The 26,127-nt window shown below is 54.4% G+C and overlaps 12 protein-coding genes across 12 annotated transcripts; 6 read left to right on the forward strand and 6 right to left on the reverse strand.

The window, feature by feature from the left end:
- Positions 1 to 663: 663 nt before the first annotated feature.
- LMH87_004760 (uncharacterized protein) lies at positions 664 to 4,863 on the forward strand (the record flags this gene model as incomplete). Its single annotated transcript, XM_056196030.1, has 8 exons — positions 664 to 666; positions 1,079 to 1,125; positions 1,186 to 1,235; positions 1,311 to 1,458; positions 1,523 to 1,982; positions 2,029 to 4,506; positions 4,574 to 4,703; positions 4,754 to 4,863. 8 exons carry the CDS (start codon positions 664 to 666, stop codon positions 4,861 to 4,863), a joined length of 3,426 nt encoding a protein of 1,141 aa, XP_056049599.1.
- A 695-nt stretch (positions 4,864 to 5,558) lies between these two features.
- Positions 5,559 to 6,195, reverse strand: LMH87_004761 (uncharacterized protein; the record flags this gene model as incomplete). Its single annotated transcript, XM_056196031.1, has 4 exons — positions 5,559 to 5,673; positions 5,749 to 5,805; positions 5,900 to 6,015; positions 6,124 to 6,195. The coding sequence occupies 4 exons, from the start codon at positions 6,193 to 6,195 to the stop codon at positions 5,559 to 5,561; spliced, it is 360 nt and encodes a 119-aa protein (XP_056049600.1).
- A 637-nt stretch (positions 6,196 to 6,832) lies between these two features.
- LMH87_004762 (uncharacterized protein) lies at positions 6,833 to 7,615 on the reverse strand (the record flags this gene model as incomplete). Its single annotated transcript, XM_056196032.1, has 1 exon — positions 6,833 to 7,615. The coding sequence occupies one exon, from the start codon at positions 7,613 to 7,615 to the stop codon at positions 6,833 to 6,835; it is 783 nt and encodes a 260-aa protein (XP_056049601.1).
- A 496-nt stretch (positions 7,616 to 8,111) lies between these two features.
- Positions 8,112 to 8,817, forward strand: LMH87_004763 (uncharacterized protein; the record flags this gene model as incomplete). Its single annotated transcript, XM_056196033.1, has 4 exons — positions 8,112 to 8,132; positions 8,200 to 8,235; positions 8,289 to 8,343; positions 8,399 to 8,817. 4 exons carry the CDS (start codon positions 8,112 to 8,114, stop codon positions 8,815 to 8,817), a joined length of 531 nt encoding a protein of 176 aa, XP_056049602.1.
- Positions 8,818 to 9,688: 871 nt separating this feature from the next.
- LMH87_004764 (uncharacterized protein) lies at positions 9,689 to 10,279 on the forward strand (the record flags this gene model as incomplete). Its single annotated transcript, XM_056196034.1, has 1 exon — positions 9,689 to 10,279. One exon carries the CDS (start codon positions 9,689 to 9,691, stop codon positions 10,277 to 10,279), a length of 591 nt encoding a protein of 196 aa, XP_056049603.1.
- Positions 10,280 to 10,763: 484 nt separating this feature from the next.
- Positions 10,764 to 12,018, reverse strand: LMH87_004765 (uncharacterized protein; the record flags this gene model as incomplete). The annotated part of the gene is made up of 2 exons (XM_056196035.1): positions 10,764 to 11,377; positions 11,454 to 12,018. The coding sequence occupies 2 exons, from the start codon at positions 12,016 to 12,018 to the stop codon at positions 10,764 to 10,766; spliced, it is 1,179 nt and encodes a 392-aa protein (XP_056049604.1).
- A 288-nt stretch (positions 12,019 to 12,306) lies between these two features.
- Positions 12,307 to 13,047, forward strand: LMH87_004766 (uncharacterized protein; the record flags this gene model as incomplete). The annotated part of the gene is made up of 3 exons (XM_056196036.1): positions 12,307 to 12,625; positions 12,684 to 12,822; positions 12,876 to 13,047. 3 exons carry the CDS (start codon positions 12,307 to 12,309, stop codon positions 13,045 to 13,047), a joined length of 630 nt encoding a protein of 209 aa, XP_056049605.1.
- Positions 13,048 to 13,212: 165 nt separating this feature from the next.
- LMH87_004767 (uncharacterized protein) lies at positions 13,213 to 15,125 on the reverse strand (the record flags this gene model as incomplete). Its single annotated transcript, XM_056196038.1, has 2 exons — positions 13,213 to 14,934; positions 15,012 to 15,125. The coding sequence occupies 2 exons, from the start codon at positions 15,123 to 15,125 to the stop codon at positions 13,213 to 13,215; spliced, it is 1,836 nt and encodes a 611-aa protein (XP_056049606.1).
- Positions 15,126 to 17,508: 2,383 nt separating this feature from the next.
- LMH87_004768 (uncharacterized protein) lies at positions 17,509 to 18,103 on the forward strand (the record flags this gene model as incomplete). Its single annotated transcript, XM_056196039.1, has 3 exons — positions 17,509 to 17,622; positions 17,677 to 17,738; positions 17,806 to 18,103. 3 exons carry the CDS (start codon positions 17,509 to 17,511, stop codon positions 18,101 to 18,103), a joined length of 474 nt encoding a protein of 157 aa, XP_056049607.1.
- An 836-nt stretch (positions 18,104 to 18,939) lies between these two features.
- Positions 18,940 to 20,748, reverse strand: LMH87_004769 (uncharacterized protein; the record flags this gene model as incomplete). The annotated part of the gene is made up of 1 exon (XM_056196040.1): positions 18,940 to 20,748. The coding sequence occupies one exon, from the start codon at positions 20,746 to 20,748 to the stop codon at positions 18,940 to 18,942; it is 1,809 nt and encodes a 602-aa protein (XP_056049608.1).
- Positions 20,749 to 24,370: 3,622 nt separating this feature from the next.
- On the forward strand, positions 24,371 to 25,060 carry LMH87_004770 (uncharacterized protein; the record flags this gene model as incomplete). The annotated part of the gene is made up of 1 exon (XM_056196041.1): positions 24,371 to 25,060. The coding sequence occupies one exon, from the start codon at positions 24,371 to 24,373 to the stop codon at positions 25,058 to 25,060; it is 690 nt and encodes a 229-aa protein (XP_056049609.1).
- A 440-nt stretch (positions 25,061 to 25,500) lies between these two features.
- Positions 25,501 to 25,966, reverse strand: LMH87_004771 (uncharacterized protein; the record flags this gene model as incomplete). Its single annotated transcript, XM_056196042.1, has 2 exons — positions 25,501 to 25,862; positions 25,933 to 25,966. The coding sequence occupies 2 exons, from the start codon at positions 25,964 to 25,966 to the stop codon at positions 25,501 to 25,503; spliced, it is 396 nt and encodes a 131-aa protein (XP_056049610.1).
- Between the last annotated feature and the right edge of the window lie 161 nt (positions 25,967 to 26,127).

A 26,127-nucleotide genomic window follows, 5' to 3' on the forward strand; every position in this document is an offset into this window, starting at 1 on the left:
GTATAATGCGGCCGCAGTCTGGTTCCAGCATAGACAGCCATCAGCTTTTATTTGATTATTTTCGGCAATTTGTTAAAATTTGATAGAAATGCATTAATCATTCTGGTTTCCCGGCGTGGGCTTTTTTTTTTGGCGTCCCTGATGCCACCAGCTAGCTTAACGCTGTGCAGTAAATAGGTACCTGTCCAGTGGCGTGGAAGCAGTGCGTGAGCAAGGTACCATCTGCCCAGGTAGCTCGGTCCTCAAGTACCAGTACTGTTGGCCTGTGCCAGGGCTGGTCAGGGCTGTACCGACGCAGATGGCTCGTCACGCAAAGCCGCGCCTCTTGTGTCTGCATCATCATAGACTCGTGGTGTATGCAGCCGAATTCCTTGCGGCCACATTACTGAAAGCACTCTTCTGCCGTCCGCCCAGCACACAGGTAGCGTTGTCGAAGCCTGTTAGCGCCGCTGCAGACCAGTGAGACTATCCAGTGTCAACCAGAGTTTAGGTACCTTCTGGCAATAGCTGCACCCCGCCGACATCGTGACGTGACGCCTCCCACCACCATCCACCGATTTCAATCTGCTGCTCCTGCATCGCAACTCGGAGCACGCTGCCCCCACGACGGGCTTCTCTCTTCGTCTTGACGGAAACCACCGTCCGCATCCGTAATTGGCAATCATGGTCAGTCTCTCCCAGCCCTTGCCCTCTCAATCTCGACTCCCCATCGCCTGCCGTCTTGGCCTCCATCCCTGTTCCTGCTGCCTCACGACAATTTTTTTACGCCTGCAGAGGCCGCGGTACCGCCTTGTGCTCACCCAGCCTGCTTCGGCTTCCCGTCACCTTGGGCTTCCAGCTTCACGCCCTCCCCGCCGCATTGCCTCATCATTTTCCTTTCAAGACTTTCGCCGCGCAGCCCGCGCACACCTCAACTCTTGCCCCGCTTCCCAAAGCTTCAGCATCTGCCACCTCAGTCTGCACCTCTTCACCTCTTGATACCACTTTTCTGCATCTTCTTTTCTTCATAGCCTCGATGGAAGTCGCAAATTATCCGTCGCCGCGCATGCGCGTTACTAACATCGCCATCTCCACACAGAGTTATAACGTCCCCTCTCCCAACGAGATGGAGGTCGACGCCCCCGAGTATGTCGACGTCTCCAGCATCGCCGACCGCGAAACTGTCGCAATTATAAACACGGATAGTGCCGACCAAGATGCCGAAACCCTCCAAGATCTTCCCCTAGCCAACGACTGTATGCACCCTGTCAATAACTGCTCTACCTTGACTCCAATAAACCAACGCTAATCTTTTCCTCCCGTCAATGCAGTTGAGGCCATGAAGGAAATAGTTCTTCCCCCTTTGCTCGACCAGCCCAAGATCCTCGAGGACTGTGTAAACACATGGACCGTTGAAAACTGGCGCGACCTGCCGAAGAAGGAGCATGGTCCCATCTTCGAAGCTGGCGGATTTCCCTGGTGCGTCCCCTCGCCAGCCCTTGCCGCGGCTTTCGCCACATTTTGCTAACCTTGTCTACTCTAGGCGCATTTTGCTCTTTCCCCACGGAAACAACACCGATCACTGCTCCATCTATCTCGAGCACGGTTTCGAGCCCGACGCTGTACCGGACAACTGGAGCTGCTGCGTTCAATTCGCTCTTGTCCTCTGGAACCCTAATGACCCTAGCCTATACGCCAACCATGCCGCTCACCACCGCTTTACCAAGGAAGAGGGTGACTGGGGCTTCACACGCTTCGTAGAGAGCAGAAGACTGTTTAATGTGCCATGGGAGAATAGCGCTAGACCCCTTCTCGAGAACGGAACGGCCAACATTACAGCCTATGTTCGCTTGGTCGAAGACGAGACCGGCGTCCTTTGGCACAACTTCATCAACTACGACTCCAAAAAGGAAACCGGCTATGTCGGTCTCAAGAATCAGGGCGCCACGTGCTACCTCAACTCCCTTCTCCAGTCACTATATTTTACCAATGCCTTCCGCCAGGTCAGCATCATTGTTTCCTCACTATGGATTTTACTGACTTTTCTAGGCTGTTTACGAAATTCCGACCGAAAATGATGACAGCCTAACAAATTCTGCATACACCCTGCAACGTTTGTTTTACCAACTACAGACTTCAGACCAGGCTGTTGGCACAAACGAGCTTACAAAATCATTCGGCTGGGAAACGAGACACATCTTTGAGCAGCAAGACGTGCAAGAACTTTCGCGCAAGCTCATGGAGAGACTAGAAGAGAGGATGAAGGGTACCAAGGCCGAAAATGTCTTGCCCGAGATATTTTCTGGCAAGATCAAGACTTACATTTCTTGCATCAATGTCGACTATGAATCAAGTCGCGTCGAAGACTTTTGGGACATTCAGCTCAACGTCAGCGGCAACAAGAGCCTTCTCGACAGCTTTCAGGACTACATTCAAGTGGAAAAGATGGACGGCGAGAACCAGTACTTTGCCGGCGACGAGCACAAGCTGCAGGACGCGGACAAGGGTGTCATCTTTAACAGCTTCCCCGATGTTCTCCACCTCCAGCTCAAGCGCTTCGAGTACGACATCCAAAGGGACATGATGATGAAGATCAACGACCGCTACGAGTTCCCCAATGTTTTTGATGCCGCACCCTACCTCAACGATGATGCGGATAGATCCGAGTCCTGGACGTATCAGCTTCACGGTGTCCTTGTTCACAGCGGTGATCTCAACGCCGGCCACTACTACGCTTTCATCAAGCCCGAAAAGGACGGTTGGTTCTACAAGTATGACGACGATAAAGTCACCAAGGCTACTTTGCGAGAGGTATTGGAGGAGAATTATGGCGGCGAGGAGCTTGTTCCCAACGGCTACACCAGGGCCCCAGCGCAGAAGAAAGCACCTACCGTTCGCCAGAACAGCGCTTACATGTTGGTCTATATTCGCCAGACACGGGTTGACAAGATCCTCTGCCCTGTTGCCCAAAACGATATTCCCTCCCATCTGCAGCAACGTTTTGAGGAAGAGAATGTTCTTAAGGAGGCCCGTCGCAAGGAGCAACGGGAAGCCCACCTCTACATGATGGCCAAGGTCATCACCAGCCAGACCTTTCGCAACTATGGCGGTACCGACATGGGCCGCTTCGACAGCACCGAACCGGAAGACGAGTCGGCTCCCAGGTCGTACCGTGTCAAGAAGTCAACTGTCATGGAGGACTTTGTACAGCAGGTGGCCGAGGACATTGACCAGGACCCTCGAAGGGTCCGTCTATGGCTCATGGTCAACCGCCAAAACAAAACAATTCGTCCTGACCAGCCAGTCATGGATATGGGACTGACTGTGGAGGAGACTTATGCGCGCTCTGCCGCACACAGAGACTCAAGCCTTCGACTTTGGGCCGAGGTTGCGACGGAGGTTGACGACGACGGGGTTGCCATCTGGCCCTCATACCAGGCCCCTGCCGCAAACGGCATCAAAGAAGATACCATTCTCCTCTTGCTCAAGCATTTTGATGTGGAAAAGCAGGAGCTCCACGGTGTGGGTCACATCTATATGCCCAAGGATAGGAAAATTGAAGACATGGTGCCTCTGATCCACGCCGCCATGGGCTGGGAGGCCAAGTTGGCTGACGACGAACGCCTTTTACTATGGGAGGAAATCAAACCTAACATGATCGAGCCCCTCAAGCCCAAGATCACTCTCAAGACGGCCGAGTTGCAGGATGGCGACATTATCTGTTTCCAAAAGACGCCGGAGCACAAGCTTCAAGCCCGCGTCTCCGACGCCTCGAGCAAAGAGCCGGCTCCATCGGCTGACCGCATGGAAGACGCCAGAGAATACTACGACTTTTTGGAGCACAAGAGGGATGTGCGATTCCACGCCCACCCCAACCGCTGCGACCAGGAAAAGTATCCCGCCTTTGAGCTCGTTCTCAACTCCAAGATCAATTACGACACTTTGTCTGAGAGCGTGGGGGCATATCTCAAGGTGGACCCAACACATATTCGTCTGTGGACTGTCAACGCATCCACAAACAACCCCAAGGCACCCGTCAGGCGCGGCACCAACCCAACTTTGCGTCAAATTCTCCACCCCGCTGGAGGCAGCCTCAACTCTAGCCAGAGAAATGACGCCTTCTACTTTGAAGTGCTCGAGATGAGTCTGGCAGAGCTGGATACAAAGAAGAGCGTCAAGCTCACATGGCTTAGCGACGGTCTCACCAAGGAAGAGCAGTTTGATCTCTTGGTGCCGAAGACGGGCACGATTGAGGATTTGATTCAGGCTTTGATCAAAAAGGCCAGTCTCTCGGACGAGGCCGAAGGGGGACGGATACGTGTTTACGAAACGAGTTCCAACAAGTTCTATCGTGAACCTGTCCGTGAGCATGCTGTGCAGAACCTGAGTGACTACACACAAATCTACGCAGAGCGTGTGCCTGCCGATGAGCAGGACGCCAACGAAGCCAACTATATCCAGGTTTTCCATTTCCAGAATGAACCCAACCGTACTCACGGTGTGCCGTTTAAGTTTCTTCTTGTTGAGGTATGTCCTGGTGTGGCCCAGATGGCGGCGATGCTATTGTTTGGAGATTATGACTAACACTGTCCAGGGAGAGACGTTTGCGGACACCAAGAAGCGCCTTGAAAAGAGAACGGGTCTCAAGGGCAAGAGTTTTGAAAAGATCAAGTTTGCGATTGTTCGCCGAAGCAACCCTTCGAAGCCCCACTATCTCGAAGATGGTGAGCAATTACTTTAGACGCATGTCGCCCGCCTTACTAACAAGCTGTAGACGACGAGCTCTGGAATCTAGTCACCTCCGAGGACGACTTTCTCGGTCTGGATCACATTGATCGAACGAGATCCGTGCGGAACGGTGCGGAGGCACTGTTCCTGCGTTGAGTCGCACAGGCACCATGTGGATCTGCCTTTTTTTTTTTGGCTGCGTGTATGATGTGCCGTGTGCTAAATAGCTAGGAGGATGCATCTCGCGATGCATAGAAGGAACGCTGGCCAGTAGGGCCGGTTTCTCGCGATATTATTGGAGAGGAGTTTGTCTTTGTTTCAATTTGTAGCACGACATTACAAGTATAAGAGTACATGGCCGTAGCTAAAGCTGTGGCTTTGGGATATCATGGTTTGAACGAAGACGGCACCGTGATATGCAGTGCAATATGATTAACATTGAGCATTATGCTCGCTGGTGGTTTGTTCCTCAGTCAAATCTTCGCCTTCCTTGTGCAGGCATGTGGGTGTTTGTGTGTATGCGCGGCGTATTAGTGGCGTGGCCTGCCATTTCATCCAACTCCTTTGTACATCATAAGTCAGTCACCAGGTGCAAATACTTTGACGACAAATATCTTTAGGCTTGTTGTACTCGGACCATGTCTAGCCCCAAACCTCGTCGATGACAGCCACCCGAGCCGATTCGCCTATGGGCTCAGCCTGGCGCAAGATGGCTCTTCCTCTGCACCTTGACAGTACAAGATAAAAATACAGAAAAAAAATGCGTCCAGAAATGAATTGGTTCCATTCGTAGACCCATGCCTCATGCCTCTTTATTTTTCCTCCCTGCCGCTCATTTCGCCAAGTATCAGTCACCATCTTGCGCATATAATGGACTGTGTTCGCACCGCCCATTTCTCAATCAAGGACAGGAACGGGGCACCAGGCGCGACAACACGAATGAAGTTGCCCTCGCAGCCGTCTTTTCTATTTTTAGGCAACTTGATTAGTTTTCCATCTCCTGGAGTTCGGGAGTTTGGTCAGGCAAAAAAGAAAACGTACTCGTAGAGGATGCACATGATGCCGGTATTGACCTTGATGGAGCCAACCTGTTCGAAGCTGTTGTAACGTCATTTATGTCAGATACGGGAGATGGAGTAGACTTTGTCGTTTGTGCAGGAACAAAAACGGAGAGACTTGGGACAAAGCTTACTCGGGAGCTATGGAGGCGATCGAGTGGCATTGCTGGTCGCGGGGCCAGTCCCTGACCTTGCCGGCAAAGGCAGTTCCGGAGCAAATCTCGGCATATTTGGAGTGGGAATCAGTCTCCTGTGCGGGCACACTTGAATGATTAGTTTCTTGGAACTTGACGGGCGTCTTTCTTGGCTTGTTTGGGGTCTGGGGTTTTGGGCAAGTGTGGTGGGATGGAAAACGGACCGGGGGTTCGGTGGGAAGGGCGCTGGTGAGGCTGGCGAGGAGGGCAATGGGAGCGAGAGTCTGAAAAAGCATTTTGAAGACGGGTAGTAGAAGTTTCCAAGACCGGGTGGTAAAGATTTTGAAGATGAAATGTTGAAGAGGCAGAAGAAACGAAGAAGCGGGAGATTGTTTATTGTAGTTTGTGAGGGAAACTGTTGGTCTATGGAGGGGGAGGAATTGACTGAGACGGAGCTGGGAAGGAACAAGCCGACAGCTTCACAGTTTGTCCCCCAGGCAGGCCTCGGGCTTGGGATCGGCTGCCTCTCAGTTCACGAGGAAATTCAATCTCCGGTCATGTCGTTTCGGTTTTTTTTTGGAGTTGCAGCTTTTCCACGCTCTGCTATACTTGGTACTGGGCAAAGACCACCAACATCACAAGTCCATCGACTTCGCTTGCGCGATGAACAGTCGTAGGGGGTGGGCGCACGGATAAAAAGTACATATTTCAGCATTTTTTAGGCAGCCTTTGTGCAGTGGTGGTAATAGCAACCCTAAAAGGGAATCTGAAAAGGTATTTGTATTTGCTTAGCCCACCACCAAATACGATATACACGAACCTGCGAAACGAGGATATTCTACCCCTCCTCCAACGGCCACCCAAAAAGAAAATTACGCTCTTAATTAGAGTCAATGCATGGAGCTACTGCATAGTACTACCATTTAGCCAATCTTAAAATGGAACCAGTCGGCTTTTCAAGCCCAGGAAGATGATCCAGAGATTAGCGAGAATGACGATCCGCACTGCGCCGGTTGCACTAACGCCGACGATCTTACCCCCAAACTCTTCGCGGCGCTGTCCGAGTTCCACCATGGCTATACCAAAGTCCGCATAGTTTATCGATGCCGTCGTCTTGCCGCGCTGCACAAACTTATACCCAGTGGCCTTGGTCCCCTTGGGATCCATCAAACCAGGCGGGTCCGCGGTGATGCAGGTGAGCAGTCCGTCCTTCTCGGCTTTCGCGTACAGCGCACCGGCCTTTAGAAGATCCTCGTAGATAGCCCCGACTGCGAAGACCATGAAACGCTTCGCAAACCCCGGTATGGGCATCTGCACGTCCGAGTTCAGAGCCAAGGATCGATTGAACAGAACGACTGGTGTCTTGTACTCGGATCCCTCGTCTTTGCGGAGATGACTGAGAGTTTCGACGAGACGTGCTGCCGTCGCAAGAGCAATGTCGACCTTGCGGCTGGCATGGTTGGTGGCGACGCAGACATATATGGTCGAGGCACCCTTGACACATATTTTGAGGGTAGCTTCGTTCGAGATGGGGGCTTCGAAGACGGTGATGATGGCCGATGAGCTTGACTCGAGCTGTGGGAAAGCTTGGAGGAGTTTGCTTTTCGATCGTACCAGTATGTTGATACGAAGGTCGGGTATTTGCGAGGAGAGAAGGCACCTTAGAATTGCCGAACCCACGCCACCAGTTGCCCCGAGGATAGTGTGGACAGGCATGATGCACAAGTTTGTGCTTGAGTCGAAGGCGTTGCTGGCTCTTCGCGTTCTGTGGCGAGAGCGATATATTTGACAAAGGAATCGATACTGCACGACACTACCGCAGCTCTCCCTTTGCTGAACAATTGTTTAAGCTTGGTAATAAACACAATGTCCTGGTTGTTACGAAGAATGCTTTATAATTCCTGAGCGGCCCGGACTACAAGTTTCTCTACCCTTTCGGACTAGAGCGTGGACTTAGATTCAGTCGAGACGTAGTGATCAACCCAAGGTTTCAAATTAGCCACTCAAGAGATTATAGTTGCGGAGAAAAACAAACTTATCAGGGCAGAAGTAATGTAGTTGTCGTGGCTGTACTCGGCCGAATTCGGCCGGCTTGGAAATCGATCGTGTCCTAGTTTGGCTCTGGTAATTTAGCGCCAGTAGATCAAGTTCGATCCCCTTCCCCGGGGCTGAGTATTGGATCATCTTTAATGGTAATGGACCCCTCAGAAAGATGTTTTATGCCGCTGGGGGAGTACAAAGGAGGCTAGGATTATCTGGCTAAAGCCTTGGCCCGCGGGTGTGCTGACCCGCGGACGTAGGGGCTGCTGTCGCTAAAACAAGCCATCACTTTAGAAGTATATAAGCCTCCGTATTTTTGGTGCTCTTCTAAATAACTCTAAACTATAAGAAGTCAGCTAAAAGTATCATATCGACATTACATAACACTACAATAAAAGCCACAAGTATGTTCCCTTAATGACCTATCTACAAGCCCTATCTCACAACTCATCCTCCTAGGAATGTCCTCCCTCACCTACAGCAACGACCCTACTGGCCCCGGCCTAAAAGCCAGCGAGACATACCACTACTCACAATCTGTCATCCTCCCCTCGGGCATCGTCAAGGTCTCCGGCCAAGGTGGCTGGGACAGCTCCCAAGTTCTCCCCCCCGACATGAAGTCTCAAATCGACCTCGCGTTCGCCAACGTCGATCGAGTGCTGCAAGATCATGGCTTAAAGGGCTGGGAAGATGTGTATTTATGGCGCAGCTATGCGGTGGGCATGGATGACGCCATGCAGCATCTGGTACAGAAGATAAGGGAAAGAGTACCGGGACACCGGCCCGTTTGGACAGCGTTAAGCGTGCCAAAGTTGGGGCTCGAGGAGATGTTAATTGAGATTGAGGTCGAGGCATTCGCGCCAGTGAAGCGAGAATAGTGGATCAAAGAATTGTTGTGCGGAAATGCCTAAAAAGAGAAACTGCTGAGTCGTTCATATTTGCTCCGGATGAATGTTGTTTATTTCGCGCTCGGCTTGAGGAGGCGCGGCAATGATGAAGAATGGGACGGAAAGTATCAGGGATGTGATCGAAAGATTAAGGGAATAAATTCATCACGACTAGAGGCGAGCTAGACGCCTTTATTAAGCTAGTGTTATACTAGTCGCTCAACGTTAGTGGCAGCTGCACGACCGGTTAGGAAATAAGCCAATGAGGACTATCACCAGCGGAGGCTACTAGAGGGCGATATGTAGTATTAAGCTATGTCTATCTGAGCTGTACATCGACAAATCGCGTTCTCGAGATTTTGTTGCAGGGATCGCGAACTAAAATACGTATTGTAGGTGCATATTACTACAGGTACTTGTAGATAAACCTCGTAGGTGCCCATCCCGCGGCAATTGGCGTACCGACAAATAGGTGCGCTAACCCCCCGAAAACTAGAGCTCAGGACAGTGACATATAGAAGCTGAAGTTTCCTATATTTACAACAACGCAGACAAACCTTGTACAAGAGGTCACTACAGGCCTCGCCTGCATGCATAGATGGAGTGGCAGCCATGGCACTATTTGCAAGCCACAGAAAAATGAGCCTCGTCTACATAAAGTCCAAGCCGTCAAAGTTGGAGTGACACAAGACAAAATACGCCACTGCGTGGGCTATATATCAAAGAGCTTACCAGCGTGCATCATCAGGCCGCCACGTCTCCTCACAACCCAAACCGTCCAGGGCAAAAAGCCATCGCACCCTATCATTTGCCATCATATCGATCCATCGTTCTTGCCCCCCAAACGCCAACCAGCCAGCAAATGTCCGACCCCCCTGCCATTGTGTTCCAGGAGTTCCGCCGCTACCGCCGCCAATACGTCGAGTACTCGGACGGCACCAAGCTCACCCGGCGCGTCCACAAGGCCACTTTTGTGCCCCTCACGCCCTGGACCGCCGTCCTCTCCCCTCCTGCCTCGTCGTCGTCGTCCTCCGCGCCCCTGCCGGTCCTCCACCTCTCCCTCGTCGTCGAGCACCAGGCCGCGGGCGAGCCCAAGCACTGGTCCTTGCTCTGCCACCGCGAGGACGACCCTCGCGGGCGCCTCTGGCAGGTCACGGGCGACGCCGGGCGCATGCGCTACGCGCACCTGCCCGACGCGGACAAGCTGAGCGGCGGCGGGGGTGGTGATGTGGCGTGGCGTCAGGTCTTGAACGGCGAGCTGACGGCCGCGCAGCGCGCGACGGTGGAAGAGGTCGTGGGGACGGAGCCGCCGCCCAGGGCGAATATCAGGGCGGATGTCAAGGAAAACTGTCAGGGCTGGGTGATGAGGGTGCTGAGGAGGCTAGCGGCCGAGGGGATCGTGGAGGAGATTGAGGTGGACAAGTTGCGGGAGCAGATGGATCCTCTCAAGTGAATGACGAGATGGACGAGCCGTATGAAATGACGATCGGTCTATGAACTTGGTTTCTGTTCTGTTTTGTTCTATTTCCCCCCCTTTTTTTCTTCTTTTTATACCCTCAGCTTTGATGCTCCTTGCTATTTCACACACTTCACCTTTCCACTTGTTTCTTTTTGACAACTAATTCTGTTCCGTCTTTTATAATCGGCCACGACTTTCCTGTCAGCACCAAGTACAGCAAAGTGAGTCTTCACTGCCAAGATGATGCAGATGAATCACACGGCTATATAAATGAATTGATCTTCCATTACCGACGATTAGCCTGCAGTTTCTTTATACAGTGATGAATATTGTACATTTTTCATTGTTTTGAACCTGGGCTTGCACGGCCCTTATATGATACAGTGTTAAATAAGTCGCGCCCACTCGGGCTCTTTCAAATGCGCATACACGCAAACTTCTACACGCCGCCGCTGTTCCATTCCCCGTTCTTCTCTCCTCATCTTCTCGCGCGAGCAGGTCCACGGCCCACCGGCACAGGCAGCGGCTCGGCCGCCGCCTTTTGCTGCTCCTCCAGCAGCCTCTGCATCAGGTACCCATCGACCTTCTGCTGGCCATCAACCACGGTGCCCTGCTCCAGGCGCTGCGCCTCGGCGCGGGCGACCTGCGCACGCTGCTCCGTCAGCTGCTCCCTGCGCTGCGGCGTCATGCGCCACTCCGGCGGGAACTTGGGCTTGTTCTTCTGCAGCCTCTTGCCGCCGGCCTTGGTCGCGCGGTAAAAGTGGCGCGTGTCGAGGGCCACGTCCTCAAAGGTGTCCCGCGGGTCCTTGGCCTCGGCGATGAGCGTGCCCACCAGCTGCTGCAGGTACTGCTTGTTCTGCGCCTGGTGCTCGTAGCGCCCGCAGCCCATCTTGACCACATCCGTCTCGGGGTTGAGGCGCGCGCCCACCAGCTTACGCAGCTTGGACGTCTGCACGTCCGTCAGCCCCAGGTCCGCCGGCGCAAACTGCACCACAACCTTGCTCTCGGCCGGGTGCGCCTCGCCCATATATGTCGTGTATCGCCATCGCAGGACCTGGTCGGCTTTAGGAACCTCAAAGGGCTTGGCGAGTTCTATTTTCTCCTTGTTAGCCTATTTTTCTTTCCTCTTCTCCTGTTGTGTTGGTGGGGGGCCAAATGCAAAACGTACTGGACAGAAGAGGCATCTCCCAGACGGCCAGTCTCGTATAGTGTCGCATCTCGCGGACCTCGTCCAGCTTGTTGTGCGCCATGGACATCATGTCGTCCTCGTTGAACTCGTCGTGCTCCTCGGTAAACGTGTCCGGGTCGTCCTCGTCGTACCAAAACGCCTTGCGGTCCGGCTTGCCCCCAGAGTCCTCCCGCACCAGCTCGTCGGTGAGCAGCCTGTCCTGCGTCGAGAAGCCCGGTGTGTAGCGCAGCTTGTCGTCGAGATACGCCTCGATGCTGTTGTGGCCGTTGAGCTTGGCGAGCTGGTCGAGCTGCTGCAGGCCCTCGGGGGTGGCGCGGTCCAGGAAGGCCTTGTCGAGCTGTCTCAGCTCGACGGGGGTGCTCTCGCCGCCTTCTTCGCCGTCAAAGTCGCGCTCCGCGGCGCGCATCGAACTCGTGCTAAAGGCGGCGGCCGTGGTGGCCCTCGTGCCGGCCATGCTCATCACACGGCTGCGGCGGACCAATTGCGGCGCCGTTCGTCGGCAGGCGGCGGCGCATAATCTCGCGACGCGGGGGGCGGAAGCCATCTTGACAGTATCGACTGCGCGGATGGCAATTCCTATGTCGTGATGCGCGGTGTGGAAGGGAAAAAAAGAGAGATCTTGTCGAAGCTTCAAAATTTCGGCGGAGCAGTTTGGCTGGCTGGCAGCCCCTGGTGAAGAAGGGCTGCCGAAGTTCAGCCCTTCCCCATGTGTGGATAAAAACCGGCTAACAGCATCGCGCCGCGCTAAGCGCCAACTACTGTTAGCCTGAACCTCACTTACACCTCGTATCCTGACTTGCCTGTAACACCTCACCAAGAATAATACACAAAAATGGCTGCAGCAAAGGGCACTAAAAGGTACTGCCTAGTCACGGTCGGTGCCACTGTAGGCTTCAGAAAACTGACAGCCGCTGTTCTGGAGCCCGACTTTTGGCGCCACATGGCCGCCCACGGCTTCACAGATCTGCGTGTCCAGTGCGGGCCAGACGAACCATGGGCCGCCGCGAGAGTGGAAAGCCAAAAGGAAGATATTCCCACATCCTTTTCAATCAAAGTATTTGCATCAAGGGATAATCTCATGATGGAAGAGATGACACTGTGCAAAGGGTCGGGCAATGACCGATCAAAGGGCCTCATTATTGGCCACGCCGGTGAGCACCAACCAACCTCGGACATTCTCTTGCAGAAAGCTAACGGACGATTTCTCAGGCACGGGCACAATTTTGGACGCATGGAGGCTGGACGTCCCAATGATTGTCGTTCCCAACACGGATCTATTGAATGACCACCAGACAGAAATGGCCCAGCACTTGGCCAAGGAAGGCTACGCAACACAGGCCAAAGCAGAGTATGTCCCTAGCACATAGGATTGGATGTATCTATCTAACTTTTCAATTGTAGGCTTGGTGATCTTAAAGAGGCAGTCGATAAGGCAAAGCTGCTCGTGGAGGAGAACAAGAGCCGCAACCCACCACACGCCATCTCATCCAACGACAAGCCGGCCATGCGGCTATGGGATATTGTCCCGGAAGAGGTGCAGAATGAGCAGAACCAGCAAATGTCCACCGACTAGGAGGCTCAGGCACATTTTCTGATGACGTCTCTGCGTCCATGACCTGGCGCACGCATGCTTCAACTTGATACCCCGGCATGAGTATGATTTCTTAGAATTTCTTTCTTTATCTATAAGCTAGCTCCTATTTTACTTCATTGGCTTCAACTTTCAGCTTCCAACAAACTATGGCAAGTTTTGCACATCCCAAATCTTGACCGTCGCGTCGTTACCCGCGCTCGCAAGCCTGCCGCCCTCGATCCACGCCACGCCGCTGACGCCGTCCTTGTGGGCATTGGCCGCCTTGATGCGCTTGCCCTGGTTCTTCTTCTCGAGGCACCAGACAAACACGTTGGTATCGAGGCTGCCGCTGGCCGCGTACGCGCCCGTGTCGTCCCAGGTGATGCAGGTGACGCGGGCCGTGTGCGCCGACCAGCGGTCCGCCACCACCTCCCACTCGCCGCCGACCTTGTACACGTAAATCTTGCCGACGCTGTTGCCCGCGGCCAGGTGCGCGCCGTCGTGGGAAAAGGCGAGCGAGGAAACGGCGCCTGTCGAGTTGGCGAGACTCTGGACCTCTTGCAGCGCGCCGCTCGAGTCGGCCTTGTACACCTTGACCGAGTTTTGGTCGGCGCCGACGGCGACGAAGCCATTGGCGGCCGCAATCGCGCCTGGTGTGTATGTGGTGGACGTTTCTTTGAGCAGCTTTCCGTTGCTATAAGCGGCGACACCCGATATCGTAGCGACGTATACGATGCCATCCACCGCAGCAACACCCTTGGGCTGGGCGGGCAGGGTGACGCTCTCGCCGAGGAACGTCTTGGCGGCCTCGTCCACCGTTCTGAGCGTATCATCCCAGCCAGCGCTGTATGCCTTGCCAGATGCACCAGCCAGCTGGGCGATCTGGTTCGTGTGCGACTGGCCGTCGACGACTGTAGCGGTACCGGTCTTGATGTCCCAGTGGCAGACGCGGCCGTCGAAGCTGCCCGTCCACAACGCCGCGCCCTTGTTATCCGACGTGCGGATCATGGTAGTGATGCCTTTGTCGTGACCCTGGACCACTCTCACAGCCTCGTCTTTGCCCTCTTGCAGATAGGTGAGCTCGCCTCGCAAGTTCAAGCTGATGATGAGACCATCACTACGGCCGTGGGGGATAACCACGCCAACCTGCTGGTCGCCGACACTGACACCGTCGCCAAACTTCCAGCTCTGCGTGGCCTTGCCCGACTCGACATCCCAGACCTTGACGCTCTGGTCCGCGCTCGCCGTGGCAATCTTCTTGCCGTCCTGCGACCACGACACGGCAAAGATGGAGCCTGTGTGCTCGCCCTCGCCAATCTGCTTGCCTGGCTCGCCCGTCTTGCCGTCGTACAGCTGGATGCGCTTGTCCGCGCCGACCGTGACCAGGGCGCTGCCGTCGGGCGAGTACGCCGCGGCAAAGACGAAGCCCCTGTGCTGAGTGCTCTTGTCGTTGAACTTGTAGGGGGCGCCGTGGTAGAAGACCATGTTGCCGTCGTCGCCGACGGTGGCGGCGCGGAAGGGCCGCTGGCTCTTCATGGCGACGGCGTTGACGGCCTTGCTGTGGCCAATGACCTCGCCGACCGAGTTGCCGCTGTCGGCGGTGATGCAGCGGCCAAACTGCTCGCGGCCGTCGCCGACGGCAATGATGCGCTGCGACTCGCCGTCCCAGGCAATGTCGTTGAGGCGGCCCGAGATGATGCTGTACTCCTTGCCGGCGTTGCCGATGCTCTCGGGCTCCCAGACGCGCAGGGTGCCGGCGGCGTCACCGCTGGCGACCTTGAAGCCGTTGGGGGCGAAGCGGGCGACGGTCGTGGCGGCGGTGTGGCCGGTGTATTCCTTGCAGTCGTCGGGCGAGTCGATGGATCGGACAAAGATGGATTTTCCAGACTGGAAACAAAAGTCAGAGCCTATTCGGCCGTCTTGCTCTGCCTGCGATGGCTTCGTGGGCTGTTCTGGTTACTGACCGCGTAAGCTATGCGCTGGCCCTTGCTGTCCGTCGACAGCTGCGTCGGCTGGCCACGGGTTGTGGCGGGAGCCGCAGCCAGGATCTGGTTAATTGTAATAGCAGGGGAGGCCATCTTGCCGTACAAGCAAACTGTAGACTGTCGTTGTGCCCGAGGCAGGTTGGTGTTTGGTGTTTGAGGAGGGTGGAGGCTGAGCTTGGAGGGGCAGCGACCAAGAGGGGCAGCGGGATGACGTCGCAGCGCGCCGACAATGTGGTGTAAGTCGACCAGGTACAAGATTGTCTGCCGTCAGGAACAAATCATCAAGAGGCAAATTATCTTGGCAGAGTTGATTTGGTCGATTTTTTTTCTTCTTTTTCCTTGGAAGAGGAGGAATCAATAGTTCAATTCGTATTGAAAGGCAATTGTTAAGCTGCTGCCTGTGGGCACCGGAATAGCTGAAATGCCCATCCCCGACTCCAAAACGACCAAATGCGGCCCGAACTTTCAGGCACCATCTGCAGTGATATTGCGCGGTATATCAACCATTCTCCCAAAGAGGCCAAGATGGCCACAACGATCCAGATATGTTTCAAGTACTCGAGCGACCGGCATTGACCGGCATCGAATCGTCGTTGCTAACTTGGTTCCAAGGAGGAGTAGCAGTACATGTCTTGCTCGACTTTTTTTTTGGTTGGTCTTCACGGCTCCGCGAAAATGTAGTGCGGCTACTTTGAGGATAAAGCCAGTAGAAAGAAGGAAAATGTTGCCAACAGAGATTGTAGTGTGCGGGGTGGCTGCTTCGTCAATGCCGGCGCTCGACACGATTGAGCCTTGGCTACGTACGTCAGGTCGCATGCGCCTTGTACCGGCAAGGCTGCCGGCTGGCCCAATCATTGACTGTCACGGCTTCTGTAAGCCGTTTCCTGTGCCGCATTTCCGACCCTCGCTGTGCAAGGCCTGCAAAGGGGCCAACAGACACCAGTACTACTGTGTCCTACTTTGGTGCTGGCAATTGGCACGTCAACCTACGAGAAGACATGTGTGACTTCACGGCCAATCTCCAGCAACGGTCGATTTCATTGATCAGATCTACGTGTTTTCTAGGAATGCGTAATTAAATCTATATGCCAACATGACCCTATCGCGGATGGCCAACCGAGTCGTCCAGTGCTGCATTGTGTTGCGCAGACAGACATAATATGCCTTTCTATTTTCTCTGCATTCGGCTCTACATATTTTCGCTCACACATGTCTATATGGGAGGTATTGTGGGAAAAGTGGCATGCGCAGCGCAGCACACACGTATTGCTTCTCCCAGATGCTAATGCATGTCACAGTCGTCGCCCACACGAACAACACACACACGCGCCGCCACGTTGTGCATACATGCATGGCTGAAATGGCCACACCCCCAAAGTCAAGGGAAATCTGTTGATCCAAGGAGTGTGTGGCCCTTTCTTTTCTCTCATTCTCCGTATTCAGGATCCCACTTCTGAGGATCCCCGCCTGATCTGGCATTGGCAGCTATTCTGGCCTCGCCGCCCTGTCGCAGAGCACAATAGGATACTAGTATTGTCCCTTGATCTCAACGTGTGAAACATGATAAATTGCCCCCCTCTTCTCAAAATGACCTTTGTTCGCACTAGGAAAAGGCTAGCTTCAATCCGCCCTAGTCGGATCTCGCTTCAGCGGCATCACCAGTTTTCCCAGATTCAAGGCCTGCCGATCCTTTCACGAGTACCAAAAAAAAAGAAGCGTCAACAGTTTGCGGCAATGCACTGTCACCACCCCTCTCTTCTTTTCGGCTTGTTTTCTCTCTTCTGCCAGAGCTTAGATAGTATCATTCTCCATCGCAGCTTTCGTGCCAAGATATTCTGATTCAATTGCGATGCGCAAGTCCTAGACACGCGCACTGCCTAGCTAGGAGCTAATCAAACTCCAAAAAGCAACTCCGCGATAGGGGATGCGACTTGCACCACTACACTCCCGTTGTGTATATCCCATGTGGCTCTCGAAATCATCCAAAGAAGCAAAAAAGGTAGCCACAGTAGGCACTATTTTTTAATCGCCTGTAGGAAAGAAGAAAGAAAGCAATAAAATGCCTGACGGTTGTATTGAGCTCCAAGGTAGATGCAAAGGGCAAGTGACCTGGCCAAGTGTAATCTTGGGACGAGACAGCGAGAAATGTCTCTCTTTTCTTTCCCTTTTGCCACACAACCCCGGACCTGTACTCCGTCCTATGGTTTCTTTTTGCTTTGGTCGTTCTTTTCTTTTTTTTTCTTTTCTGATGCTCCTCCAGCTACTGGACACTGACCGACTGCCCCGTCCCCCAGACTTTTATAGTCCTATTTCCCTCCCTTGATCCTCAACCGCCTATACAAACAACTCTTCTCTCTCTTATCCCACACGTCTCTCTCTTTCCTGCTCTCTCTTCTCTCCTCCACGTTCCTCCATTCTTCTGACTCTCGAAAGAACTTCAGGCACGAGCAATAATAATAAAAAACAAGTCATCACTATGAAGTTCCTCGCCGCCATCATCCTGCTCGTCGCCGCCGGCGTCACCGCCGACGACAAGAACTGCGAGGCCGAGTACATTGTCAGCCGCTGCCTCAAGACCGAAACCGACAAGGTAAGATCGCCTCTCCCGTTCTCCTCCTCTACTCCCACTGACACTCCCCGCCAGGTCGGCGCCTGTGCCACCACAGACTATGACTGCCTCTGCGCCGCCTACCAGGCCGTTGCCACGTGAGTCTTCTCCTCATCTTTCTTTTGACAAATCTCCCGATGAAGTGTGCTAATCAAGACCGCCCAGCTGCTACAACAACTGCCCCAACGACGACCGCGCCCCCGCCGCGCGCAGCCAAGTCACCGCCAACTGCCGCAACGTCACCACCACCACGGCCACGCGCCTCGCCACCGCCTCCTCGTCCTCGTCTGGCGCCTCCTCGAGCGCCGGCGTCGCCACCAACCTCAACGCGCCGCCCCCGACGAGCGCCGGCTTCGTCGCGGGCAGCGCCACACCCACGGGCGGCTCCTCGGCCGGTGCTGTGCAAAAGGTGGGCAGCCTGGCCGTGGCTGCCGGCATCGCTGGCGCTCTTGCCATGCTGTAAATGGTTCTTCCGTCTTGCTGAGATGAAGATAATGAGAGAAGAAAGGGGAAAGACTTATAAAGATGTATATTTCTGACTACAATCTTGGTGTATGTAACTTGGCTTGGAGAGGCACCTGTAAGGCCTATCCACGGAGGAATGAGCGTACTATTTAATGTCTATTAATTTAAAACCCATTCAATCATTTGCTCTTTGGATAACAATCAAGCTTTTGTATTCATACTATGTTGCCTCATATTCTTAGCCTACTGCATGTTGACTTACACCTGCCCACTTGCGAAAGCGTCTTGGCAACAACGCACACCACTTAAACAATCTTGCGTGTCAAAAATGCACAACTCACATCACTCAATGGCACACAATTTGTCAACAAGCGCTGCTCTCATTGCCGATCCAATCGGTATCTATCATACAGCGAGGATCCTCGTCGACGCCAACGCAAATCATACAACGCCTTCCACTTGCCCGCCTGTGTTCAGGCTCGCGTGGCAATCCTAATCAACCAATTTTTGCACCTCATGCGTCCTCTGCATGACAGGTGTGTTGTGAGACAGGACCATTCTCTCGGGAATTTCTACATGGAAAGAAAAAACAGAAAAACAAAAGCTGAAAACGCGCCAATCCCTCTCCGAAAATGCCAAATAAACGCCAGTAATCCACGCTCCAAGAAATCCATGGTCCAGTACCCATAACTATGTGTTTTTGAGCGTTGCGTAACGTACGCAGGTTTAATAATAATGTAGTGTAGAAGCGACTAAAATCGAAGTATCGTAGTAAAAACAGGGTGTCGAGAAGATAGAGTGATGACTGTTACGTCGAGGTGGTAGCACAGTTGCTCACACGCGGCGAGACTTTCGCTGCTTGTTGTTGCCCTGCTTCATTGGGCCCATAAAGGTGACGTGCTTTGTGTCGTCCTTGCGAAGTCGGACGGTGCCAGAGCCGCGACGAAGTGTACGAGGCTCATGCTCCTCATCAAGCGCAATCTCGGCGACATCAGAGACAGAACCAGCTTCCATGTGGTCACTAGCCTCAGAGACAGACGAGCCCTCATCGGAGTCGTCATACTCTCCGTCGTCGCTAACCAGGGAAGGCGCATTGTTGCTCACCAGGGTGCTAGGGCTGAGGTTGTCTTCGCGCATCGGCATATCATCATCCGACAGCCCGCCTTGAGAAGCAGAAGAAGAACGGGGCGGCGACACAAAGTCGATATGAGCAGGGCGGCCCTTGGAGCTTGGGGGTCTGGCCATCGGGGCCGGGGAGCTGCGCGCAGGCATGCGCATTACAACCGGCGAGCGGACAGCAGAGGGGTCGCCACCAATGCGAGGCAACGAGCTATCGGCGTCAGACTCGTCACCAGAAGCCTCGTCCAAAGAAATTTTGGTCTTGGCGTCGGTGACAATGTCGCCGAGGTTGCAGTTGAACTCCTTGCCCTGCATAAACTTGGAGAGGTAGGGAGCATCAGCAGCAGCCTTGAACTTGTTCGTCTTCTTCTTTTGTTGCTTGGCGACACGGCCAGCGGGAGCCTTGGGTTCAGAATTAAGCTTGAGTGCGTCAGCAATTCTGCTACGCAGAGCTGCATAGGCTTCCTGGTCGTTGAGATCACGGGCAGCAAAAGGGTGCACAAAGGCCGAGGTCGAGGCAACGGGGGCAGGCTTGTCGTCAACAGGTGTAACGATGCTGTTGGTGCGCGGCTCTGGAGCGGCATCAATAGGCTGGCCACTCTGAACGGCGGCCTCCTCGTGGCTCTTGAAGTCGCGCTTGTGGGCAATGCGACAGTGGTTGATGAAGCCCTGCGTGCTGGAGAAATTCTCGCGGTTGCAGTCGAGGCAGACAAGCTTGACAGTCTGTCCATCGGAGCGCTTCAGGATACAAGGACCAGCCTTGTCCTTTGGCTGGGGGTATCCGCTGGAAAGAGACTGCAGGCGCTGGCCAGACATGGCACGGTTGGGACGGCCCTTGCCGACGGTAGTCTCTGTGAAACTGTTGCGCGTGGTTCGTCCCTCGGCGAACGAGGCACGCGCCGCCGCAAACTCGGCTGTGAACTGCCACTCGGGTTGGATCCCGTCGAAAGAGGGGTCGGGGATGAGCCACTTGGCGTAGTGACGAGCATAGGGGCCGTCGACGACGCCAAAAGGCGGTGCCCATTTGGGTGCAGGCTCGGCGGGATGGTTGGCAAGCGCAGGTCCCTTGCCGTTGGTGACGTGAAGCATCTGGTCGGGTGTAGGGCAGTTGACGGGGTAGGGTATCAAGTGGCAGCGGCGCAGTTGCTCGAGAGCGACCTGGCACTTGGCAAGCTCCTGGTTGATGAGGCGTAGCTCGTCGTGCTTGAGCAGAATCTCGAGGCCGAACTGGTGGCGGATTTCGTCGCGGGCGCAGTCGAGGGGATCTTGCTGGGCGTAGAACATGTTGTCGTCGTCGGCGCGTCTGGCGCGCTTGGAGCCAGGCTCGGCAGAGTCTAGCGACAGCGACTCGGCATCGTCGAGACCGGGCAGTTTTCTTTTCAAAGGATGCGTGGTGGGCGAGGACGGGTCGGAAGCTGTCGTGGGAGAAGGCGTCGGATGCTGGTGGGAGTGGCCATAGGCACCTTGTGAGGTATCTATCGACTGCTCACTGCCCCTAGAATCCGAGCCCCAGAAACGAAACATGGAGGCGCCGTGTTGTGGGTGAATGCGACAAGGAAGACGGAACGCGCCGCTCTTGTCGCAAAGTCAGGCTTGACGTTATCAGATGCTTCGCGAACGGATGCGCGCGAAAAAGAGTTGGTGACTAAGGCCGCCAGAGAGTGGGTCTGAGTGGTGTGTGTCAAGCGTGGCGTGTGGCGTGAGTGGTGTGAGGCAGAAAGCGGAGACTGTGCTGCCTGTTGCTGACGTAACGAGAAGGCGCAATGGGATTGGACAGCAGCCAAGGGCGTACGTTAGCGGGTGTCACTGGGAAAGTGAAAGTGGCTCCCCCTGAAGTGGACAAGCCGTGTTGTGAGGCACAGGCCAAACAGTGAGTGGGTGGGCAGCTGGGCGTTGCCTGAGAGGCGTCGGAGAAGCGCAGAGTCAGAGAGAGAAGCTGGGCTCGAGAGGGAGTGATGATGAGAGAGAGGCTGCCTGCGGAGGACGCGACGGAGCAGAACGAGGGAGCTTGGGGCAGCGAGGGGAAACGAGGACCAGGAAAACAGAGAGGAGATCGAGCGCTAACGAAAGCCTCGAGTCAAATTTTCTGGCGACAAAAATGAAGGCGAAGAAAAATAAATTATTAGGTGAGAGATGCCGGGGCAGGAGGGTGGTGAGAGTGAGGAGAATGAGGGAGGGAGAAGGCAGGCAGGCGGGTGGCGATGGGCAGGCGAGGAGAAAGGAGGAGGAGGAGGAGAGAGGGTGACGAGCTGTGTGGCAGAAGGATGGTTTGGGTTTGGGGCCTTGGGCTAGGCAGTGGTAGCGGGCAGCCTTGGGATGCAGCGAGCAGGCTAACAGCGCCTGCAAGTTGCCTGTACTGGTAGCTACGGCTAGGTACAGTGGGTTGAGCTGGTGTCAGTGGTTGACCCGGCAGGTGCGTGCAGGGAGGGAAGGAGCAAGGAGGCACAGTGCAGTGGACGCTACTGGGGCGGAGGCGGAGTGGGCTGCAGCCTATCGGGAGAAAAGCTGCGCAGCTTGACCGGGATACGGGCAAGGAAAAAGGAGTCCGACACCACTGGAGCGCGCCAGAGAAAAGGAAAAAATTGGGTTTCGTTTGTCAAGAATGGGCCCCAATGACGGCGACAGTGACTTGGCCTTTCCCCCGGGGGCACTGCTGGCCTTGGCCGGCTGCCTGCGGGCACGCTACCTAGCACGCGCTGTATTCAACGGGTGCTACAAGCCTGGAACATGCCCCTGGCAGGCAACAGGCTTTGTTGCCTGCCAGGGAGCGACCGCACCAAGCTGGAGGCGGGATTGGGCGAGACCTGGGCGCTGCGCTAGCCAAGGCCCAGCCAGCATATCAATAGTTTTGCTTCCTTTTTCATGTTTGGGCCAGCCAGTTGCCAGCCAGCCACTCGGAAACCAGCACTGATAAAAGCACAACCAGCTTACGTTTTTGCTTTCCTTGGTGGTGGAGTGGATTTTCTTGCACAGTGTGTTTGCCTGTGACGCCCGCTCGCTGCTGCTGCCAGTCGTGTTACAGGCCGCTCGATTACGTCCTGGCCAGCAGCGCTGACTGCCCTGTGTTTGTGTAACCCATCAAGTTTGTGTAGATGTGCAGTGTAGTCATTAAAGTAGACGAATAAAAATGCATCTGCGCCGTACTCCGTACACGGTAAACATTTCGACGCATCCGTGCCCGTCGCCCTGGCACGACGCAGCAAAAGCACTCCCGAGTTCCCGTCTCCGCGGCCAGGGCAGCTCCAAGCGCTACGCAAGGGGGGGACGCGCGCCCATGATGGCTGGCACAAACGCCCATATTGTTTCGACACTGTATGACGACGCGGGCGGATCGTGAGTAGCCTAGCGGACGGTAGAATGGCACGCAACGCTTTCCAAAGAGGTGAATGTTTTGATTCTTTGTGTAAATGAATTAATCTGGCCGCATCTGTCGTGGCGCTTACTATGGGAGAACCTTGCGGAAATGAAGCAATCTCATTAACCATTCTTTCCGTCAACAGCCTTGTAGTAGCTCCGCCGTGAGATCTAGCAACGAAATACCACAAAATGAATCAAGGTTGACAGTGCGGCCAAAGTCAGCTATTGGAATGCTGCACAGTGGGCAGCAAACCTTTCAACTCCAACACGCTGGCACATACCACGCCCGATTTTGGGGCGACAGATGCTGTTTCAGAGAAGCACCCTGGCGACGCCCAAAACTCAGAGCGCCCTTGGCTCGGCTGTCTCTCGACGTGCACGCTGCTACGGATATACATGCAAATGGACCCTGAAAAGAGGCCATGCTCGCCGTCTCAGCAGGTCTCGCATCTGCCGTGTCTACCAGCAAACATTGCTTCTCCCGCCGTCACCATCCTCCATTCCTCCTCCCCTTATCAAGCTTTGAGCGCTTTTTTTTTCGTCCTCCTCGTCGACAGCTTCCCGAGCTTGCCCCCAGCTCCGGTGAGCTCTTTTCTCCACGCCGCTAGCTCAAAGCTTTTTTGCCTTGTTCTTGGTCGCTGCAACTCTACTCCATTTTGCTGCCAGATTGGCGCAACGCTAGTGGAACTACTGGAGACTTTGTGGTTCCCCCCTGTCATTCCAGTCAATGCAGGCCTAAGGGCAAGCAAGCTCTGGCGACGACAGCTTCCGTGCTCTTTCAGCTAGCAGCTGCATCGACGTCTTTCGTGAATGCCGCATCACCAAATGATGCAAGTCGTAGAGCGAAATAAAGTGCTAAACACCATTGTATGTCGTCAACAATTGCGGCCCGTCATGTACAGTGCCGCCTCTCCCTGTGTCACCTATTTGATAGGGCCATGTGGCTTTATCAATCGGCAGAACGTCATGACTGGTGTAACAGATTCAATAAGTCCTCCGTCCGCACCGAGTGGTACGGATTATTGGGTGGCAGACGATGGCTCAACATGCTCTAGACTCAATGCAGCACATTGCTCATCAGGCCACCCGTCCATGGCCCTTCAAGTCCCGTACTCGCCGGGTCCCCACGCCACAGGCACGGTTGGTGGCTTCTGCAGTCTTTCCACAATCGGCGCCATTTTTCTTCTTCCGCGCCGACAAGTCAATAGCTGCAGCTAGTGAAACCAGGCGGCTTACTTGTGGCACTAGCTGGCACGGCAGCGTCATGTATCTGTCTGCTCTGGCGTCGCTTTGTTGTACAGACAGCAAAGAGAAGTCGTGGGAATACTGTCATGAGAATATTGTCATGATGAATTATTGTACCTTTATAAAGTCTGTTTTCGAATGCGTGCATGTGGTGTCCGATCTGTAATAATTTCAGTCAACGGTAACTGCACTAGTTGGCAGTGTCTCATGGAAGTGCCAGTCGAGAAGCAGCACCTTGTAGAGATGTTTTGTTCAGACAGCCGCTCAACCGGTGAAAGAAAGAAAACAAAAGTTCTGAACAGTAGACAAGCACAATCCAAGCATCTGAACAAACTGCCAAAACTGGTACCGAAGCAAAAGTATTCAAAATGCCTCTGCCATTTCAAACCATGATCCAGTGAACCACTACCCTACATGTGTATTCGGACCCACTTAATTTGTCGATACCTGATGCTGCTTTTTATCCACCATCAAATAACCTGCCTCCAGATCCCCAACTACATCACCCCTCGTACGCATCGCCAGTACGAGGCAGCTTGCCGCCATGCCTGCAGCCGAGATGGATCTCGCATCCAAAAAGCGCAAACCCTCCACATCCATCGACAACACCGCCAAGAAGCCGCGACCCGCAAACGACGCGACCTCACCACCACAGGCGCAAGACTCGCCGCTCTACAAGCCCCATGCCTCTGCCCTGCAGGCCCTCGCCGCCAAGTACGACGTCCTGCCCGCCTCCGTCATCTCCTCGACGCCGATCCGCAAGCGGCTCGTGCACATCACGACGCATTTGCTGGGAACCACCGACGGACAGAACAAGCCCCGCGCCGTGCTGCTGTATGCGCGCACGGCCGAGGTCTGCAAGATGATTACCGTGGCGGAAAAGTGCAAGAGGCTGCTGGAGGAGCAGGGGCAGGCGACGTGGTATCAGTACAATCAGCTGTTTGACCTATCGAGGGAAGATGCGGCACGAGGGAAGAAGAAGGAGAAGAAGAAGAAGAAGAAGAAAAAGCGGGTGGTGGAAGAGACGGTGCTGCATGTGGAGGAGGCGGATGAGGAGGAGGAGGAGGACGACGAGAGCGATGCATTCGAGACGATGCAGTCACGGTTTGAAAAAGCGGTGCTGCCCCAGGCGACGGATAGGACGACCAAGTCGCTGCGGATATTCCTGTCCACGACGGCTATTCCGGAGCTCAAGGCCAAAGAAGGTGTGACAGTGCAGACAAGTGTGCAATGACAGGCAAGGACAGGCAACAGCAGGCAACAGCAGGCAACAGCAGGCAACAGCAGGCAACAACAGGCAAGGGAAAGGTATAAATTTGGCTTATTAAATAGGGCTGCATCTTCTGGCGTTGGGCATAACCACTACTTGGCATAGGCATATCGGATCATGACTTAGATACCCATAACATTGAAGCTTTGATTTTTATTTCATATTTTCTCCCTCGCCATAGACATTTAGTCTCATACAGAGTATTCATATAATATATCCAAAAGAACACAACAAGATGCGGTATAAATCCAATTCAAGAACAACGCCAACGAGCTATACATGGGTTAATGTGCGTAAATGCACCTTGTGTACGGATATTTCTGCCGTTGTAGCTTGGAAGCAGCCCCACCAAGCATACGATTCCTAGTTTTTCCCAATTGAAGCGGTCTATTAACCCCTTGAGCTTAGTGGCCTCCCTTTTGCTTCTTGGAGGTGTCCATGATGCGCAGGACAAAGTTGACCACGACGGCGAGGAGCAGGATGATGGCTAGGACCGTGGGGCCGAAGCGGTCGTCGAAGCCGGCCTGACCGCGGACGCGTATCGACTTGGCGCGCCAGTGGTAGGTAACGAGGGCGTAGATCATGGTGAGCATGGCGACGCCGGTGAAGAGAAAGGCCGAGATGAAGGCGACGCGGTCGCCAAAGTTGAGCATGCCAATGGCCAGGGCGCCGATGACGACGGTGAAGTTGAGCCACGAGAGAAAGGTGCGCTCGTTGGCGAAGAAGACCTTGGGCTCGACGCGCGTGGGCAGGGCGATGCGCTTGCCTAGATGGTTCGTGGAGGTTAGCTGGAGGGGCTCTGGCGAAGAGCGATTTGGGAGAGGGAAGAGGGTTACCGGGCGCGGTCTGGAGAAGAGGCTGAGAAGACATGATGACTTGGTTATGGAGGCTTTTGTGGCAAGTGTAATCGGGTTCGATGGAGGGGATGTGTGCGTCGTTTTGAAGTCGTTGCTTCGTCGAATGCTCGTTCGGAACGCAGCCGGAATGGACGAAAGCAGTTCCCCAAGATGGCTAGAGGCGGGAGAGGATGT

Source organism: Akanthomyces muscarius, chromosome 2 (assembly GCF_028009165.1).
Source record: "Akanthomyces muscarius strain Ve6 chromosome 2, whole genome shotgun sequence".
NCBI lineage: Eukaryota > Fungi > Ascomycota > Sordariomycetes > Hypocreales > Cordycipitaceae > Akanthomyces > Akanthomyces muscarius.